Source organism: Triticum aestivum, chromosome 6D (assembly GCF_018294505.1).
Source record: "Triticum aestivum cultivar Chinese Spring chromosome 6D, IWGSC CS RefSeq v2.1, whole genome shotgun sequence".
In the NCBI taxonomy this organism is placed as follows: domain Eukaryota; kingdom Viridiplantae; phylum Streptophyta; class Magnoliopsida; order Poales; family Poaceae; genus Triticum; species Triticum aestivum.
In genome coordinates this window covers 355,294,651-355,312,331 of record NC_057811.1, presented here as the reverse complement: position 1 = coordinate 355,312,331, position 17,681 = coordinate 355,294,651, and the positions used below count along the sequence as shown (strand labels likewise).

General features: G+C 42.3%; 1 protein-coding gene across 2 annotated transcripts; it reads right to left on the bottom strand.

Annotated features, from left to right (window-relative positions):
- Nucleotides 1-5,377: 5,377 nt before the first annotated feature.
- LOC123145075 (uncharacterized) lies at nt 5,378-12,199 on the bottom strand. Of its 2 annotated transcripts, none has more exons than XM_044564387.1 (10): nt 10,346-12,199; nt 9,448-9,537; nt 8,997-9,102; nt 8,676-8,717; nt 8,488-8,547; nt 6,696-8,117; nt 6,512-6,613; nt 6,235-6,414; nt 6,031-6,156; nt 5,378-5,925 (listed from the first exon to the last, which is right to left on the bottom strand). In XM_044564387.1, exons 1-10 carry the CDS (start codon nt 10,426-10,428, stop codon nt 5,749-5,751), a joined length of 2,388 nt encoding a protein of 795 aa, XP_044420322.1. In that variant the 5' UTR covers nt 10,429-12,199; the 3' UTR covers nt 5,378-5,748. The 2 variants fall into 2 exon arrangements, with proteins under 2 accessions (XP_044420322.1, XP_044420323.1); XM_044564388.1 differs by having other exon boundaries at nt 8,676-8,737; nt 10,346-10,363.
- Nucleotides 12,200-17,681: the final 5,482 nt, after the last annotated feature.

The window sequence follows — 17,681 nt, the reverse complement described above, 5'->3', positions numbered from 1 at the left end:
TTTTGGAAGTTTGGAACATTTTCTGAAGTTTAGCAAATATTTTTTGAAATTCGTTAATTTTTTTGAATTTGTGAACATTTTTTAATTCATGAATATTTTATGAAATCTTGAATATTTTTGAAATTAGTGAATATTTTTCGTAATTTGGAGCATTTTTTCAATTAATATCATTTTTTTAAATCCTGATCGTTTTTTCAAATTTAAGATTCATGAACATTTCTCGATGTAAAAAATTAAAATAAAGAAGAAAAATAAATAACACAAGGAAGGAAATGAAGTAGAAAAACAAAAAAAAGGAGCGCCCAACCCGCACACGGGCTAGCCCAAAATGGTGCATGGGGGGAGCTGGGCGTGCACATTATCCTCACTTTCTTGCGAGCGAGTAAGGGAGTAGGGAGTCGCCGAAATCATTAATTAAGAAATACCCTTGCAAAGGTCATTTCCAACGATCTCAGGCATTGACAAGTGGTGCACTGGATGTGCGCCATTTCGTAGCAAAGCTGAGAGTTCTCCCTTTTTTCGTAGTATTTTTTATTCAAAATGTTTTATCTCTTGAACCGCCCGTCCATATCCATTTTTACCGTTGGATTTCTCGCGTTGAGATCGAGAATACTAGATCTAGTGTTAATAGGTTTAGACGAACTTTTTTCATGACCCCCCCCCCCCCCCCCCCCCCCAAACGAATACCAAAAAATACTGGAAGCAAAAGAAAATGAATAACAAAAAAAAACCAACGGCCAAAAAAGCGAATACAAAAAAGGGCAAGAAAAAAATCGAAGCCCGAAAGCACGGTTACGATTTTTCACCTTTTTCTTTTCCGAGAAACACAATCGCAGATGCAAATCTATGCTTCCATGAGAAAAAATATACGTTTCTCGTGGAAGCACATATTTCTTTTTCTGAGAAGCACAACGCGAAAGTAAATATGTGTTTCCACAAGGAACAAATCTGTGTATCCCTTTTCGAGAAGCATAGTTGTTTTCGCAAAAGCAAATCTGTGCTTCTCGTAGATGCAAATCTGTGTATTCACGAGAAGCAAATACGTGCTTCTGGTGGAAGCCCAAATTTTATTCCATTTTCAAGAATTTGGTTCTCGCGGAAGCAATATGTGGTTCCACAAGAAGCAAATCCGTGCTTCCCGTGGAAGCACTTTTTTTATATTTTTGACAAGCACAGTTGTGCTTCGCAAAAAAAAAAAGAATTCTCGAAAACAATGGAAAAACCAGGAAGAAAAATAAAAAAGCCAAAAAAACTGGGAAAAACCCATCTAAATCCCAAAAACTTGTACAAAAATTAAAAAAATTCAGAGGGAGCACCCAACACGCGACACGTGACGATGACTGGGCACATCACTTGACGCACTCCTAGGCCATAAAAATGACCCTTAGTTAGATGTTCCGGGGAGTTGCTGTCAGAGAAGAGGAGACGGGTGCAAGAAGGTGTTGAGCGAGGGAGCTCCTCTTTCTTTGACGCTTGCTGCCTCAACCAGTCGAGCAATCGCGTAGGCCGATACCAACTGGGCTGGCCAATTAATGCCGATAAGTGACTGGCCAATTAATGCCGATAAGTGATTCAGCGAGCTATCCGTAAAAAAGGTAGCAACCGATTTATTTCCTCTTCCGCTTTCTAGCAGTTTTCTTTTGTTTTTAGGCCGTTTTTTCAGTTTGAACAAACGAAAAATATATTTTAGGAAGTAAAAGTTTTTTGAGAAATGTAAAACATTTTTCGAAATGTGTAATTTTTTGAAAATTGTGAAACTTTTTGAAGATTATTTAAGAATATAAGAAATTTTAAATTTGTCAAGTTTTTCAAAAAAATGAATAAAATTACAAATTACAAACATTTTTTGAAACTCGTGCTAGAAAAATATATGAAAAACACTAGAACCAAAGAGATGAAATAAACAAAGAAACCAAGGAACATAACCTGGCCGAATGGGATGGCCCATTTAGTTACTCGCTCAGCTCGCTCGGCCAGCTTTGTGCGATTGGCCGACATTACTTCGTACAAAGCGACAAATGAGATTCTTCAGTGTGGGGCCTTCTATTTGACACATTCCGCGTCAAATATTTCATCAAATTACACATAGGGATGGGAGATGGCCCGGACAACGAGGGCACACATGGAGCACTCCTGTGTAGTGATTTTCTATTGTCTCTTTCTTTGGTTTTCAAATCATTTTCTTCTAGAACCGGCTGCTAATATAGCTTGAAAAACTAATTCCATCATAGAAATGATTTTTCCCTCAAAAAATGATAGAAATAATTTATTTTCAACTGTGACATTTTAATGCCGACTTTTTCTGAGAATCTTTTAGTACTTTCGTGAACATTTTTTGAGAAAACGCAAACATTTTATAAATATTCTGAACTTTTATTAAAACATGATTTTGTAAAACATTCTTGACGTTTTTGAACACTTTTTAAAACCATCAACATTTTTTGAAAGTTTGAACACTTGTTTTAAAACGTGATCATTTTCTGAAATTTAGAAAATAAAAAACTGGTAGAAGCTTACTACAACCGGCGTGAAAATACACAGAGAACATCCATGTGGGCTGACCCATTATCACGCGTGGGCGTACTTGCTCGCTACCTAGTGACCATGTGCGAAATTCCGAAATCACTAGTTGAGGAGTACTCATTGCAAAGATCACTCCAACTCCCCAGGTTGCGACAAGTGGCGCACATGCAGCACGCCACTTGTCGCAACCTGGGAGTTTTCCCTTTTTTCATAGATCTGTTTATTCAAAACTTTTTATCTCTTAAACCGTGCGTCCAAATCTCAAACCGCTTTCACCGTTAGATTCCTCGCGTCGAGATCTTCAAAATTCCCATGTTGATATATTTTGACGAACTTTTTTTATGAAAAAACCGGCCGAAAAAACCGAACCGGGAGCACGGGTTTTTTTCCTTTCCGAAATAGGCACGCCCGCACCTCTCGCGGAAGCAAAACCGTGACTCTCGCAGAAAAAGAGAGAAAACACGTTTTTTCGGTTTCCGAGGAGGCACGACCATGACTCTTGCGAAAAGCATACCCATGCCTCTCGCGGAAGCAATCCGTGACTCTCGCGAAAGGGAAAAAAAAACAGAAACGTGTTTTTTCCGTTTCCGAGAGGCACGGCCGTGACTCTCGTGAAAGCACAACGGTGCCTCTCGCAGAAGCAAAACCGTGACTCTCGCGGAAGGAAAAAACAGAAAGTGCGTGTTTTTTCCATTTCCGAGAGGCACGGCGTGACTCTCGCGAAAGCACAACCGTGCCTCTGGCGGAAGCAAAACCGTGACTCTCGCGAAAGAAAAAAAACAGAAAACGCGTTTTCTTCGTTTCCGAGAGGCACAGCCATGACTCTTGCGAAAGCAAAACCGTGACTCCCGCGAAAGGAAAAAAGAAAACGCGTTTTTTCGTGCAAAAATTTTTTTTCCTGAAATTTTTTTTGGTCGAAAAGCTAAGGAAGACCGGTGGAAAACCAAAACGTCGAAAACCCCGAAAAAAAACATTTAATAGCCGAAAACATGTGTGAAAAAATAAAATAAAAAACAAAATCCAGAGGGAGCGCCGAAAGCGCGACACGTGGCGAATGGCTGAGAGCGCGCCAAGTGGCGCTGATCGTTGCGAGGCTCCCGAAGGAGCGCTCGTTAACTAGTGGCTCCCGCGAAATTCAGCCAAATCCTATTCGGCGCCTTTAGCGCCCGATACAGTTGTTTCTCCAATCGGGCTCACACCCCCCAACACGCTGGGCCGGCCCTGTTTAATTTTTTTTCCTGTTGAAAACTCGCGAGAAAGGTGCGGCACTGAGAATCGAACCCACGACTTACTGGTTCGACACAAGATGTAGTAACAAATAAGATAGGGCACCTATTCGTGAAACTTTGTATCTATTCGTCATCTTCACTCGCACCCCAAATTGGTTTTTTTCCTTTTTCTATTTCTTTCCTTTTTCTTTTTTTATCTTTTATCTTTTCTTGTTTCTTTTTTAGTTCCTTTTCGTTTTTCCTTTTTCAAATTTTTGAACCTTTTAAAATTTTGATGATTTTTTTTAAAATTCGGTGAACTATTTTAAAAATCTATGAACTTTTCCAAATTTAATGAACGTTTTTTGAAAATTGATGAACAATTTTTCGGTTTTGAACTTTTTATGAATTTGATGAATTTTTTTCTAAATCGATGAACTTTTTTAAATTTAATGAAGTTTTTTTTCAAAATCGGTGAGATTTTTTTAAATTGATGAATATTTTTCAAAATTTTGAACTAATTTATAATTTACTGAACATTTTTTAAAATCGGTGATCCTTTTTTCAAATTTTTACAAACTTTTATAGAAATCAATGAATCTTTTTTCAGAGTCAATGAATATATTTTTTTTCAATTTTTTACCTTTTTCCAAAATTTGGATTAACTTTTTATAATTTGTGATATTTCCAACACTGAGCGCTCCTCTTCCCTTTTTGGAGAGTTTTGTTGGTTTTTCTGTTCCTCCAACATTTTAGGTGGGTTTTAACAAAAAAAATGTATTTAAAATTGTTTACTCTGTATTAATTTTTTATCATTTATTTTAAATATAGTCATTATATTTGTTGGAAAAAAGATTGTTATTATATATATATTCATTATGTTTTTGAAATCGTCGTCATGTATTACAAGAATATTCATGTATTCAACAGATAATATATTTTAAAAATGCTAAAAGAAAAACAAAAATGAAAGAAAAGGAAACAGATAAAGGAAAACTCCATAGAATAAAAGAAAACCCGAAGAAAAACAATAGTACCCAAATGAAAAATAGAAAATGGATAGGAAAAACCCTGGGAAAGATGCAGAGGTAATATTTTGAAAAGAAAAACGAAGAAAACCAAAAATCAAAATTTAATTTGACCATAAAAAGCAACGAAACATTAATGGGCCTCGGCCTACCTACTGTTGTTTATTGGTCTTAGTCTACCGAAAAGATTATGGTTTCAGGTAAAAAAAGATTATGATTTCCACTAAATCATATAGGTACTTGATGTCTTTTTAAAACACACCATGTCCTGCCTGAGCATGGACCGTCCGACTCCTCCGGTGAAAACGAACCAGTAAACATATTATTAGACCTAGGAAAATCAGAACTTGTCGAAAACTTCCCTTTATGAAAACCCCTCTGAGTCGACGGCTTAGGCACAAAAGCCTGGCATCCGAGCCACACTAGGTTTTTCGGCTAAGCCTAGCCTAAAAGCTTGAAAGAAAAACCTAAAACGGCTTAAAACTAGTATTTTATTTGAAAGATGTACTCATTCAGTTCCAAATTATTTGAAAGATGTACTCCTTCAGTTCCATACTGAAACTTCAAATAATTTGAAACAGAGTGAGTGGCACACTTTGTGATACCTGACATAGAAAATGAGCAGAAGATAACTCAATTCTTGACATATCATTTTCTTCGGTCGAAAATTCAGTCGTCACTACACACACAACAGATAACGTACATTCACACAAGCGTTTCAATTACAAACAAGAAACAACTAACATGACGTTCCTAAACTGGTTACATAAGGACTTGTACAAAAAATTCAAAAAAGGAAAAGAACTTGTATAGCTCCTGATAAGCACTAGTAACTGAAACTTTTCTTCATGACACAATGCACATCCGCTACATCTTACACCAGTACTCCTATTAACGCCTGCCAATCAACATCAAGCACCGGTCAACACTCTGAATGTCTCCAGTTGGTCCTCCCCAATATGATCTTCTCCAAATTTTTGTGTTCACTGTCATCTCTCAGCAAGTCCAACTGGAATCAACATTGGAGATTGCTGATGCTCCGCGAAAGATCGAACCCCACTGCTAATGACCTTAGCTAGCTGGTCAGAAGATCTGTTGTGGCTATTTTGTTGTAGCAGCTGAACAAGTGACAAAAATATGTCCATCCTAGTCACGTTCTTGTTTGCCTGCAAAGCCACCATAATGTTAAAATGATAAAGTAACTAAGCCAGGAAAATGACGTGTCACCCCGCCAAAAAATTAAGAATGACGAACAAATATTTCTTCTCTACCTCGACGAGGAATCGTGCCATTATCTTGCCATCACGGAGCTCCATCAGCCCCTTCAAGATTGTCAGTCCAAACCTGCGGATGGTGTCTGCTATCTCTAGGAAAAAGCCACGTTCCTCACATAGCATCTGTTAAACAGCAAAGAGAATGTCTCAAATTTCTGCACTGGGGCTAAGGGAAAATAGCAGGTCGCTTCTGAACCATACCTCCACAAGCATCTGACCGGGCGGTGAAAGATCCTCGACAATTATTGGGCACACCATGGTCTGTCCTGCAACTTCATAGGCCCACGTGGCGCCACCATTGCTTGCAGCACTAGAGTTATCTTTCAAGACAACACCGCTTGAGTTATCCTTCAAGACGGCACCACTATCTTTGCTTATCATCTTCATAATCACATGAATAGAAAGTCAGTACAGGGAAAATCTAAGAAGAAATGTTGAAGTTCCATATGGTTTATATGCTTTCATCGGCATGACATACCTTGGGTTCATCGGCTTGCTTAATTTTCTCTGCATACTTAGTTACACCTTGCAGAAAGATCATATGCTTGATTGTCCGGTCCAACAAAGCATCAATGCTACACTGTTGTGCACAATATACAGCTCAGTAATTTTCTAGCTATAAGCTTAAACAGAAAGAAACATGGTGTGATCAATAAGTATACCTTTGCACTGTTTGGGACTATCTCACGCAATTCCTTGACGCGATCTTGTATCTGCTGCCGGTCCTTCGGTCTTGGCCGCGTGCTCTCACCTGGTCTAGCTCTTTTCTTTATAACCTTTACTCCCTCAGGATTTGTTACCTGCCCGACCTTGGAATTTGCAGTGTGCAGACTGCAACTGTCATCCATAGATAAATTGGCCAGGGACACTGGTATTGCCTTTGATGCTCCACTTGGTACATTTTCAGATGTATAGCTGCTGGAAGGGAAGTTCAATGGTGGTACTTGTTCCTTGCATGCCGAGTAAGAGGAGTCTTGGTGGATGGTGTACCCTGGTAATTCACAGCCTGAGAAACAACCAGCTAATGGACCAGTGCTAGAGACAACAGAGCCACATGCTGTATCTGTACTCACATTACCACTAGCACCAAGCAGTTCTTCAAGGACAGATTCTGAAAACAATCCCCTGCCTTCAACTGATAGTGGATCACTATTTGCCTGTTCTGTCGCAGAGGATGTGGTAGTGGCACCGAAATCTGGAATGTTTTCTGCTAGTAGGACACTGTTATCCCACCAATCATGTATGAGGGGATCGAATACCGTGCTTTCTAGCAAACTGGTATTTCCATTGCTAACTTTTCCGCGAGTGCTTACCGTCCCCACAGTTGGTTCGACCAATATTTCATTTGGCAACTCATAGACTGCACAATTAGCCTGTGAAGTAAATCCGGTAGTATCGACCTCATGCATTGGGTTACTTCGAACAGGAGAGTTGTTGTTGTTGTTGTTGTTGTTGTTGTCAAATAACATGGGTTTGAGCTCATCACCCACAGAAAAACAAGCTGAGAATGAGTTACGGTAACTAGATGAATCTTCACTTTGAAGGTGGTATCCTAGATTGTTGGGTGTGCATGACAGCTCATGCTCTATTCTAGGAAGATTGTTTAAACTGGAATAGGATGTGGTTGCACTTGCTAAACTAGAATCAGGCTGTTTAGCAGATCGAAGCTGTAATGGATTTTCTGAACCACTATTGTGCTGCATCAAATTGCTGCCATTATGAAATAACCTGACTGCATTTATTGACTTGGAGTTCACAGGCATGGCCACTATATGAGGAGGATTTCGACCGTTGAAACTTCCGTAGGAAGTGAAACCATTTGAAGAGCTCGGAGAGTAACTGCTTGAAGTACTTACTAAACTCCCTAGAGATTCTATGCCTACTATGTTCTCAAGAAGTTTCATGTTTTCTGGGTCATCTTTGATATGCATAAGACGCTTTGTGCTAAGAGAATTGAGTTGAAATCGGGTATTATGAGGGAGAGCATCTCCATGAATATGTTTGGTTGAAGGATCCCATAAGATGCTTTCCCTTCGACAAAGTGTGCCTTTAACATGTTCCAGAAACTCTAAGTTCTCAGATACCTGGTGAATGTGAAAAATTAAATTTTCATCAGAAAGTATACAATTGTTATGTCCTGAACTCCTGATGCATAATGATATAATGCATTTATGCTAAGGGGGAAGTTCAGAGAACATATAGCTAATAGCATACGGCAAGCTCTTGTTCTTCTCTAACTGACATAGCAATAAACATATAGCAGTCTAAACAGGAAATATTTCTTTTCTAAGAATTGGCATTAGTCAAAGATAGCAGCTTCAAATGAACTCATGCGAACAGTTCTTTTAGACTGAACCAATGATATCACGAAGCAACACAAAGATTCATATCAGGAAAAAGATTGTGTTTCTATACATTGTAAGAGTTGCATTTGAGATATTCATATGCACTAACCTTTTGCACCGAGCCAAACTGCGCCACGCCGAGCGCCGGGATAGGTACTACTGCAATAGTCTGTAGAAGATGTGCACTTTTCAGTCACTAATCACAAGTTCTGCTAATCATTTAGACAGTTCTGCCCCAACTTCCTTAAGAATGGATGTTTATAAGAAGCTTTTTGGAAAGAAGAAAAGGCAAATAACCTTTATTCCGCTCATGAACTGATGTTGCCACCAAGTATAGCCCTACAAGAAGGTATCTTCCTCTGTTAAAATAAGGAAACTTCTTACTTTCTGCAATAAACTAAAAGGAAGTATGGACAGGAAAAACGTGAATTATATGTCCATGCGTTTTTTCTAATAAATAATCCAAGTGTACTTATAGACAAGGTGTTATGAGGCCAACTAGTCTTTTGGTTGTCTAAACACTTTTTTGAAGATTCATGCTTGTGATAGTTTAGTAAATAAATTTCTAAGAACATCATTTAAAGAAACACATGTGAACAGAGAGCAAGAAATTTATACCTGAAATAAGCCTAGGTTTTCTGCGTTGCATGTCTGAACCAAACTAAAGGAATCATCATCGGAAATCCATTGGCACTTCCCACTTACTAGAGCTGACCCTATGATGCTGAAATCGAAGACGAGTCATTATCAGCAAAGTGGTTGAGAGCAAAAGCAACTTGATGGAACAGTACAAATTGAAAAATGAAATGTCGGGGAAAAATAGTGCTGACAGTGAGAGAGTTAACACCATATATGTTAATCTCAAATATTCTGCAAAATCAGGGCTCGTAACTATTTGATAACGCCTTAACAGGAAAAAATTGTTGCAGTATTTAGCCACAAGTCGGCACAAATCCCTTTTTGTTTTTGTTTTGAGGAATGACACAAAACCATTTAAAACAGAGATACCAATGTAAAGGCTTGCAAAAGAAAACCGAATCAAGCATAAAAGGACGTCACTGTGGCATACCCTTCTCCAACAACATGGACTTGATTAAGCATATTCTCAACAACTTTTCGGGCTTCATCTTCGCAGTGGCACTCTCCAATCGTTAGCAAACTTGTACATGAGAAGCAAAGCATAGGTAAGAAACTACAGTTTTATATGCCGAATCAGCAGAATTCTGAAAAATAAATACAAATGAGTAGGTAGACTGAAATGACAAGTTCCAGGGAGAAAAGGGTCTAAAATTTGCACAGGTCTAAGAGATCTCACATTAATAAGCAAAGAAATATGTACAATTAAAATGGTTGATGATGGTTAACTTTTTGCAGTGCCTAAAAGAAAGATATCCTCAGAAGATTTGACCAAAAAATTCCACAGTATCGCGTACGTGCTTACAGTTTACAGGCGGAGATCGGATAGCTACAAGAGGAGAGGACTGCTAGTGGGATATGCACTACTTTGCTGCCTAAACGAAGTCCTTGAGAGCCACGTACGTGTACTATCCCTGTTGACAGTGCAAGAAATGAGCATACAGAACAACACACACTATAGAGTTCAGGTAAGCTTTTCTTTTAACCTTTATCTTTGTCAGAGCGGCCGGGAGAAAACGAATTTAAGCAGACGAAAATGCAAATTCAGGCTTGAGATCCGAATGTGCGCTTCTGTTTTTTGATTTTTAGAACAAGAGGCAGTGTCACGCAAGTTTGCTGTTGGGATCTCGCACTCCATGGAAAATCCCGAGAAAATGAACGCCGCGGTGTAAAGTTGCACAGACAATTTCTGAAGAAACACAGAACCAGAATTTTCCTGGACTACCGGCAGGAACTAACACCTACACCTAGCAAGAGGCCCACCCAGGTAAGGCAGATCTAGGAGCAGCAGCAGGCGCATGAGCGATGCGTGTTGCTCTGGGATGACTCACCGTGGGTCGCGACGGTCGGAGCGCCAGATGGCCGCGTAGGACCAGCCTCCGCCGCGGCACAGCGCTCCCAGTGCCTCCGCCATGGACCGAGGGAGGGGCCGAGGCTAGAGCGCGCGCGCAGCAGCAGGACGTACGCCGGCGCGGGCGGGGCGGAGGGAGGAGGGCGGTGTGGTGGAGTGGGCGGAGCGCGAGGGGTTTAAGCGCGGAGGGTGCCGTCCGATAAATAGCGGGAGCGAGGAGAGAGGCGGGGGCGGAGCGGCGGAGCCTTTTAACAAGTGGGGAGGTGGTGGAGGAATGATCCAGCAGCTTTGCTCGGCTGCGGCTGCGTGGGTGGTTTCTGTGGACGTTTTTCTCGTGTCCTTCCTTTGGAGGAGATCGCGGGCGAGAGCCGAGAGGGATGGATAGCCAGGCCGGTGCCGCCGTGCCGGCCGGGCAACTCTTTTTCCTGCCGCTTCTATTCTATCACAACTTGACAGTGTTCACGATCAGGCGGCTGGTGATTTTTCCTCAGTCGGGGATTCCCGGCTGAAAAGAATCTTGCTTGTGAAATCAAGACGCAACATGCCTGTAGGAGCTAAATAATCGACACACGATATCATCCTTTGTCTAAATACATGCACTACTACTACTTGTTTTTACTACACCCCACTACGGTACCGTCTTTTACAAAGGGAAATTTGATCTGATACCGACAGTCCACCTTGTCTCTTTCAGCTAGATAGGTTTCCTACCAATATCAAGTGCCCTATGTGCCTTTCTCACGGGGATGTTTCCAGTAGATATTCTTCAAGCTATAGCTACTCTACATGTGGTTGCAAATCGTCCTAATCACCGGCGTCATTTTCGTCACCCACATCACTGAAAGACCCATCTCTCTCTCTCTCTCTCCATTGTGTATGAACACCAACACCGCCTACTATACCCGGTAAGGCAAGTCCCTGCATCCATAATTCCATATATGCGTCCCTGGAACTGAATAATGCACTACTAATAATGCATGAATCCACTACTGTACTACCTAGAAAAAGAAACGTTGGCGGCAACCGAGAAGAGAACCCACGCATTCGGGGGAATCTTGACTAACATGGTGACTCTACTCAAGATCATAATGCGCGAGTATTTCTAAAAATTCGTAGTAGGCAGGCAAGGACTGACAGATCGCTCATTCCTATAGCCAGAACACCATATACTACGCATATTCTTGTGGGTTATTTGCTGCTTCCCATGACCATGAGGAACAGGACCACATGGTGGTTCGTGTTGTGCGCCGATGTTGTTGGTAATTAACCCAATCATGTGTGGTCAGTGGTCACCCATGATTGAGTGGCTACCAAGAGAATATTTCTAGGGTTTCCCTTCCCCTTTCCCCTTTTGTTCCCGATATGTCTGCGACGCCATCATTGTACGTCCGTCCCAGACATACCCTAACCATTCCGCCATCATCTTGCAGGTTGGTTGGTAAGGCAAGAAGGGGGCCGGGACGCAGACCTGCTGGCTGCCCCGGTGGACTCTACCGCACCGCTGTACAAAAAAGGAGCAGAATATCACTTCCTAACGAAGGTAATTAGTGCAGACCGTCGCTTTACCGAGAAGCACATCCAACAGAGAGAAGCCAAAATGACATGGAATTAGCCGTGTCGTCTAAATCGTCTCAGTAACCGTAACAAAGGGACTCTAGGGATGAAAGGTTTAAGAGCTGGAGGCTAATGAGGGTAGCTAGCTAGTACAAGACGCCTATATGATGCCATCATTCTTGGCGTTAAGGCCCATGATTTTGTCTCCTGAGGCTTTCCAAGTGTATATAGTCTGGTAAGGTCAATGACACTACACAAAAAGTGCTGCTTTTTGCCTGGGCTCTCATTTCCTTGGACCCCTCACTTTAATTTGTGAAAAGAAGAGATCGAACAACGGGAGACCGGCAAGAAGAAGTGCCTCTCTCCTGCATGTGTAGATTAGTAGTTTTTCTGCAATCAATCTTCAGATTGATTCAGTGCAAGGAATATAATGGGCATGCACGAGTAGAAAGCTAGACATGTGCCTGGAGTTTGAAAGGAATTTATGCCCATTGTGTGCTTGCAAAAATAATAATCAACGAGCTCATCTTGTTGTACACTAGAACCATATCACACGGTATTGTTTGTTTAGATGAAACAGTACTGTTATTTACTTGCAAAAAAGAGCTATGGTTTGTTTCTTCTCTTCCGAAAGGAGGAAAACCCGACCTGTGCATCGATCGATGCACATATTTTATGTGGTTTATTTCTATAACAAAAAACATATTAATTCAACCATTGTGAAAAAATATGATGCAGCTGATATAATTAACACTACCTTATAGTTAGCATGATAGGTTTTATTGTTTATATATCATGAAAACATCATTGCGAAACACCGATACGGGCACTTGGGCGGAACCTACCATATCAAATACTCCCTCCGTCCCAACGTTTTTGACACTAGTGTAGTGTTAAAAATGTTCTTTTATTTTGGGACAGAGGGAGTATATACTAGTATATTAGGGCATCATCAAGTTTGACCCGCAATTCCTCCTGCATCAGTCGGGCGGGGGGGGGGGGGGGGGGGGGGGGGGGGGACCGTGGACACGGATGTGGGAGCACCGCGGCACAAATCACCCACACATAGCATGCAAATTAGTCTAGTACAACAATAGTTCAAATCCAACTAGATTAACCGGATGTTCAACAAATTTTTCATTAACGGATCATGTCGTCCCACACATATTGCCCCTTGAACTTCATCCAACAATGCATGTGCGTAAATGGTCTGCCCTCTAGCCTGCGGTACATCATGGCAACACGGACAGGCTACACAATGTGTAGAGCAACATTGAGTGAATGAATGCAACAATCGACAAGTTGAACAAGAAGAAGCAAAACTTACGATCTCCTCGGCTGCCGCGCGCAATGTCACCTGGACTCCAACATATCAACCGCGCCACAAAACTTGGTGACGGTGGTTTGGATGGCGTATCATTGATACGATATCGACTTCACATTTGTGTTCATTGATGATGTGCATGTCGTAGGGCGCAATGTGCTTTTGGGCGTGAAGCGAATCATGCACGCACTGCCAGAAGAGCCCCTTTCTGCTCCTGCCTACGAAATCCGAGGATACGGCCAACCACGCATCGCGCAACAACTCATCCCCCATGGTCGAGTACCCCGCCATTCTTCATACTCTAAAAAGACAACATGGCGTTCGAAAATAAGCTCAATGACATTTGAACAAACATCTGTCAGGCGAGGTGTCCGCCATGGACGTTGTCGACAGGGGGACGAAGTGTACCTGGCTGTGGACGAGTCCTGGGTGGACGGCGCCGTCGTAAAAGGCGAGTGAGTGGGTCGGTGTTGGTGCGGACATCCGACAATGCCCGTGTGGTGGTTGAAGAAGTACAACGGCGGCGTCGGAGGAGGAGGGTGCAGATTCAAAGCAAGGTGGAGAAGGGGTGGATTGGAAGAAAATGGTACCAGAAGGGGGGATTTTTGTGGGCCAGAGGTGTCAGAGTCCTACGTGGCTGCTGTCCGGATTCCCGCAAAGCCCCTCCCCCCAACTTTGCTTCCATTTGCAGGACAAACTGTGTCTGGACCGGTCGGCGGACCAATACAGGCTGGGTTGGATGACAAAACACGTCCGGACCACGCGGTCTTATAGCGGCCCGACCCAAATCGACCGGAGTCTTTGCACTTAAGTGCTAGTCCCAGGATTGGATTGCTAGCACATACAGTACTCGATGAAATATAACAGAGTTCAATCACACACTTGTTACATCGAAGTCCTGCAAAGGAGTATTTATTACATAAATATGGCTGAACGCCATCTTCTAAAATAAATAAATGCGGAAGCATCGAAGGTAAATGAGTCAATCCAACTCCACGTCAAAAGCTGAGTGCGGACAACAACCTATCTCACCTTATTCCTCATTGAAAAACTCTGCAACATAAGACGTTGCAACCCTATAGGTCAACACATGGAATATGCCGGCAATGTCACACCATAGAATAATAATGAAAATTTCTATCTCTATATGCAGTTCAGCTGGTGGAGGCTCTAAGTTTAATTTTTGCATAAAGCTAATTTTGTCCTATAACAAATTAAATTATTACTACAAAATTTATACCATTATTGAGATGATTCCTCCAAACCTACGTTATTTATAACCTAATGCAGCCGGGGCAGGCTCGAGGATCACCACAGCGTGCTCGGCCCTGCCCTCGGGCGGCGGTGGATGATCGTCGGAGTCGCCGAACTCCAGCGAGGAATTGGCGAGGTGGGGAGAGGGAGTGAGCTCCCGTAGGAGGGGGTTTCACACAGGGAGGGGTGGGGGTCTCGGGGGCTCTCTTTATAGGGTAGGGGAGGGTGTCCAGGTGCAACAACAGGGGCGACCGAATCCGGCATGGCAATGAGAGGTGATGAGGACATGAAAACCGTTGAACCCTTAGAGTCGAGGACGACTCCTTTTCAAGAGGGGGAGGATGATGAGGACATGAAAACCATTTATACGTCCTTGGTCATCAAAGTAGAAATCATAATATTTCGTCTCAAACGAACACATTGCCAGGTGAATGCTAACTTAAGTTTATACTATAATCTTGAACACATGGCTGCACTTTCACCTTCTTAGTTGTTGGTTGAACTCAGGTGCACTATCGAAGAAGGCCAAACACATTTCAGTCCGTGCAAAGCAATGTTTTATGGCAAAGAAACAAAGTTAGGAGTTCATGAAGAAATGAGTTGTCTGCTGAAGAAACATGTTCCGATTCTGACGAAACAATGTTTTGCACGAGTTTGGATATCCCAACTTGCAAAACGTTCCCAGAACTCGAGTTTGCTGCTGAAGGAAACATTGTTGGACTCCAGTGAACAATGTTTGATTGGGAACTGCCAACCACCTCCAATGAGAGTTTTCCAGAAGCTACCTCATTAAGTCTCTAAGCCATTTAGTCAAACCAAAGCTGGTTCTCTTTCACACCTAAGTTGGTTCCCAAAGCTAGTTTTTTTCCACACCTATCCAGGGGGGTTGTCCTGATTATAAATAGGCTAGCTCTTCCCTTCGTTGGGGACTTTTGCCATTTCTATCAAAGACCAAAGACATAGACTCCTCCTGAGATTGGAGAGCTCTTGTTATCCTTATTCTCGTGATTCCTTGAGAATTTGCTCCTAATTCGTGCTCCATGACTAGATCGTGTTGTGTGGGTTAGAGTTTGTGGTTTCCCTTGCGGATTGCACCTATCCCGTGCTCCACGACTTGAGCGTGGTTGTGTGGGGTAGTATTTGCGGGTTGTGGATCGGCGAATGTTCGGATTGCAAGCTTCGGTGAGCATGCTCCTCGTCGGGTCATAATCTCTTATTTTTCCGTTTTGGCTGCTTGCAGCTAGTTACCCCCCATGCATTTATCGATCCTACCCCGTGAAGATCGGACCTCCCCGTGTACACCCTCTTCTTCGGAGACGGTGTCACATCATCTGGTATTCAGAGCAAGGTTTACACGGCAGAATCTGTATCTTTGTTGCTAGATCTATCATTTTTAGTTTAGTTTTCCCCATCCTAGAGTCCAAAGCCAAAAAGCCCAAAAAAAATCCAAGCCTTTGTTTGCTGAGATCTAGTTATTTGCTTTCCTCTGTGTGTTTGCACCAAGTTCTATCCAAAGTTGTTGCTGTTTTTCTTTGAGTCTTGTTGTTGGATCTATTGTGTTGCCAAAAAAATGAGAGAGAGGGAAAAAAGAGTGAAAAAAGCAAAAAAAAAATAAGAGAGGAAAAAAAGAGCAAAAAAGAAGAAGAGGAAGTGTTGAGCAAGTGTGCAATCATATTCAGTTTGGTGAGACATTTCAGAAATTGTAGTGGCAAGTGTTGCAGCTCAAACGTGGTGCAAGGATGTACAAATTTTTCTTGTTCATTTGGTTTGCATCGACTGGATTTCAGCACTAGCGCTCTTCATTTTACCCCACCCAGATCCACCTAGAAACCGCCAGCTTCCTTCCTTTCATTTGCCTGTCCACTCCGGTTTTTCTACCACCGCACAGCCGCCAAGGAATCATTAGAATTTGGGTAAGCAAGAAGGTGAGCTGAGTGTTTTCCACATACATAATTTTTCTTTGTCCACTTTCTTCCAAACGATTAACATGGTAGGCTCCAACTCGAGTGTACATGGAGGAAATATTATGGAAGAAGAGTTCCCAAAGACTTGTGCTGCACTTGGTGATGTGATTGAAGAAAATATAGCTGCAGCTTTGCAACGAATGTTTGGAGGACGTCTTCCTATTGCGGGCAATGGATATCAACACCAACATAGCCCCACTGCCTCATTGGTCGTCAACAAGTGACGTTGTCGTGGCAACAAAGGTCGCCACAATGGTAATGGGAGAGCTGCAGGTGGCCGTGTTGATGGCACCGCTATTGGTAGTGTTGAATAGAGGCGAGGTAACCTTGCTGCACCCCATGATGGTGGGCTGCGTGGAGGAGAAACTTGCGGGCGAGTCCATGGCCCTTGCGGGTTTGCCGCAGATCACAGGCGACGAGCTGCACATGGTGGTGATGAGATGTACCATGAAGAGATCCCAAATCACAATGATGAATATGATGAGATGGTGGATGATGATTCATATTCCACGCCTCGTTGTGGTGCTATTTTTGGTCACCATGGTAGTCCCTATGATGGTTGTTTGGGAGATGAACATCACAACAAGAAAGGGTGAAGTTACACATTCCATCATTCACTGGAGAAGAGGATCTGAATACTTATTTTGAGTGGGAGGAGAGATGTGATCAGATCTTCAATACTCATGGGATTTCTGAAATGAAGAGAGTTGAACTAACTCTTAAGTTCTCTGGCTATACACTTTCTTGGTGGAAGCAGTTGCAAGAGGATCATCTTGCTTTGGGAGGTGACTATATCTGCAGCTGGGATACAATGAAAAGAGTCATGAGGCATCGATTCGTTCCATTATTCAATGAGAAGAAATTGTACAAGAGGTTGAAGGGGCTTATCCAAGGTTCTCGCACTGTCAAGGAGTACTATAATGAGATGGAGAAGTTGTTGATCCGGACAAAGCCCAAGAGAGTGATGAAGCAAAGATGGAGAGATTTTTGCATGGGCTGAATGCTGAGATATATGATTTTGTGGAGGTGTTTCCTTATGATATGATATCTGATGTTGTATGTCGAGCTATGAGAGTGGAGAAGAAGAAAATGTGTAATGGTCGGTCCCAAAATTTCCAAGACTGTCCCACTACTCCTTCATGGCAGCAACCACACCCTTCATCCTCGATGGTGTCTTCACCAACAATTCATATTCAAGATAGAAGAAGCATGGCTTCAGC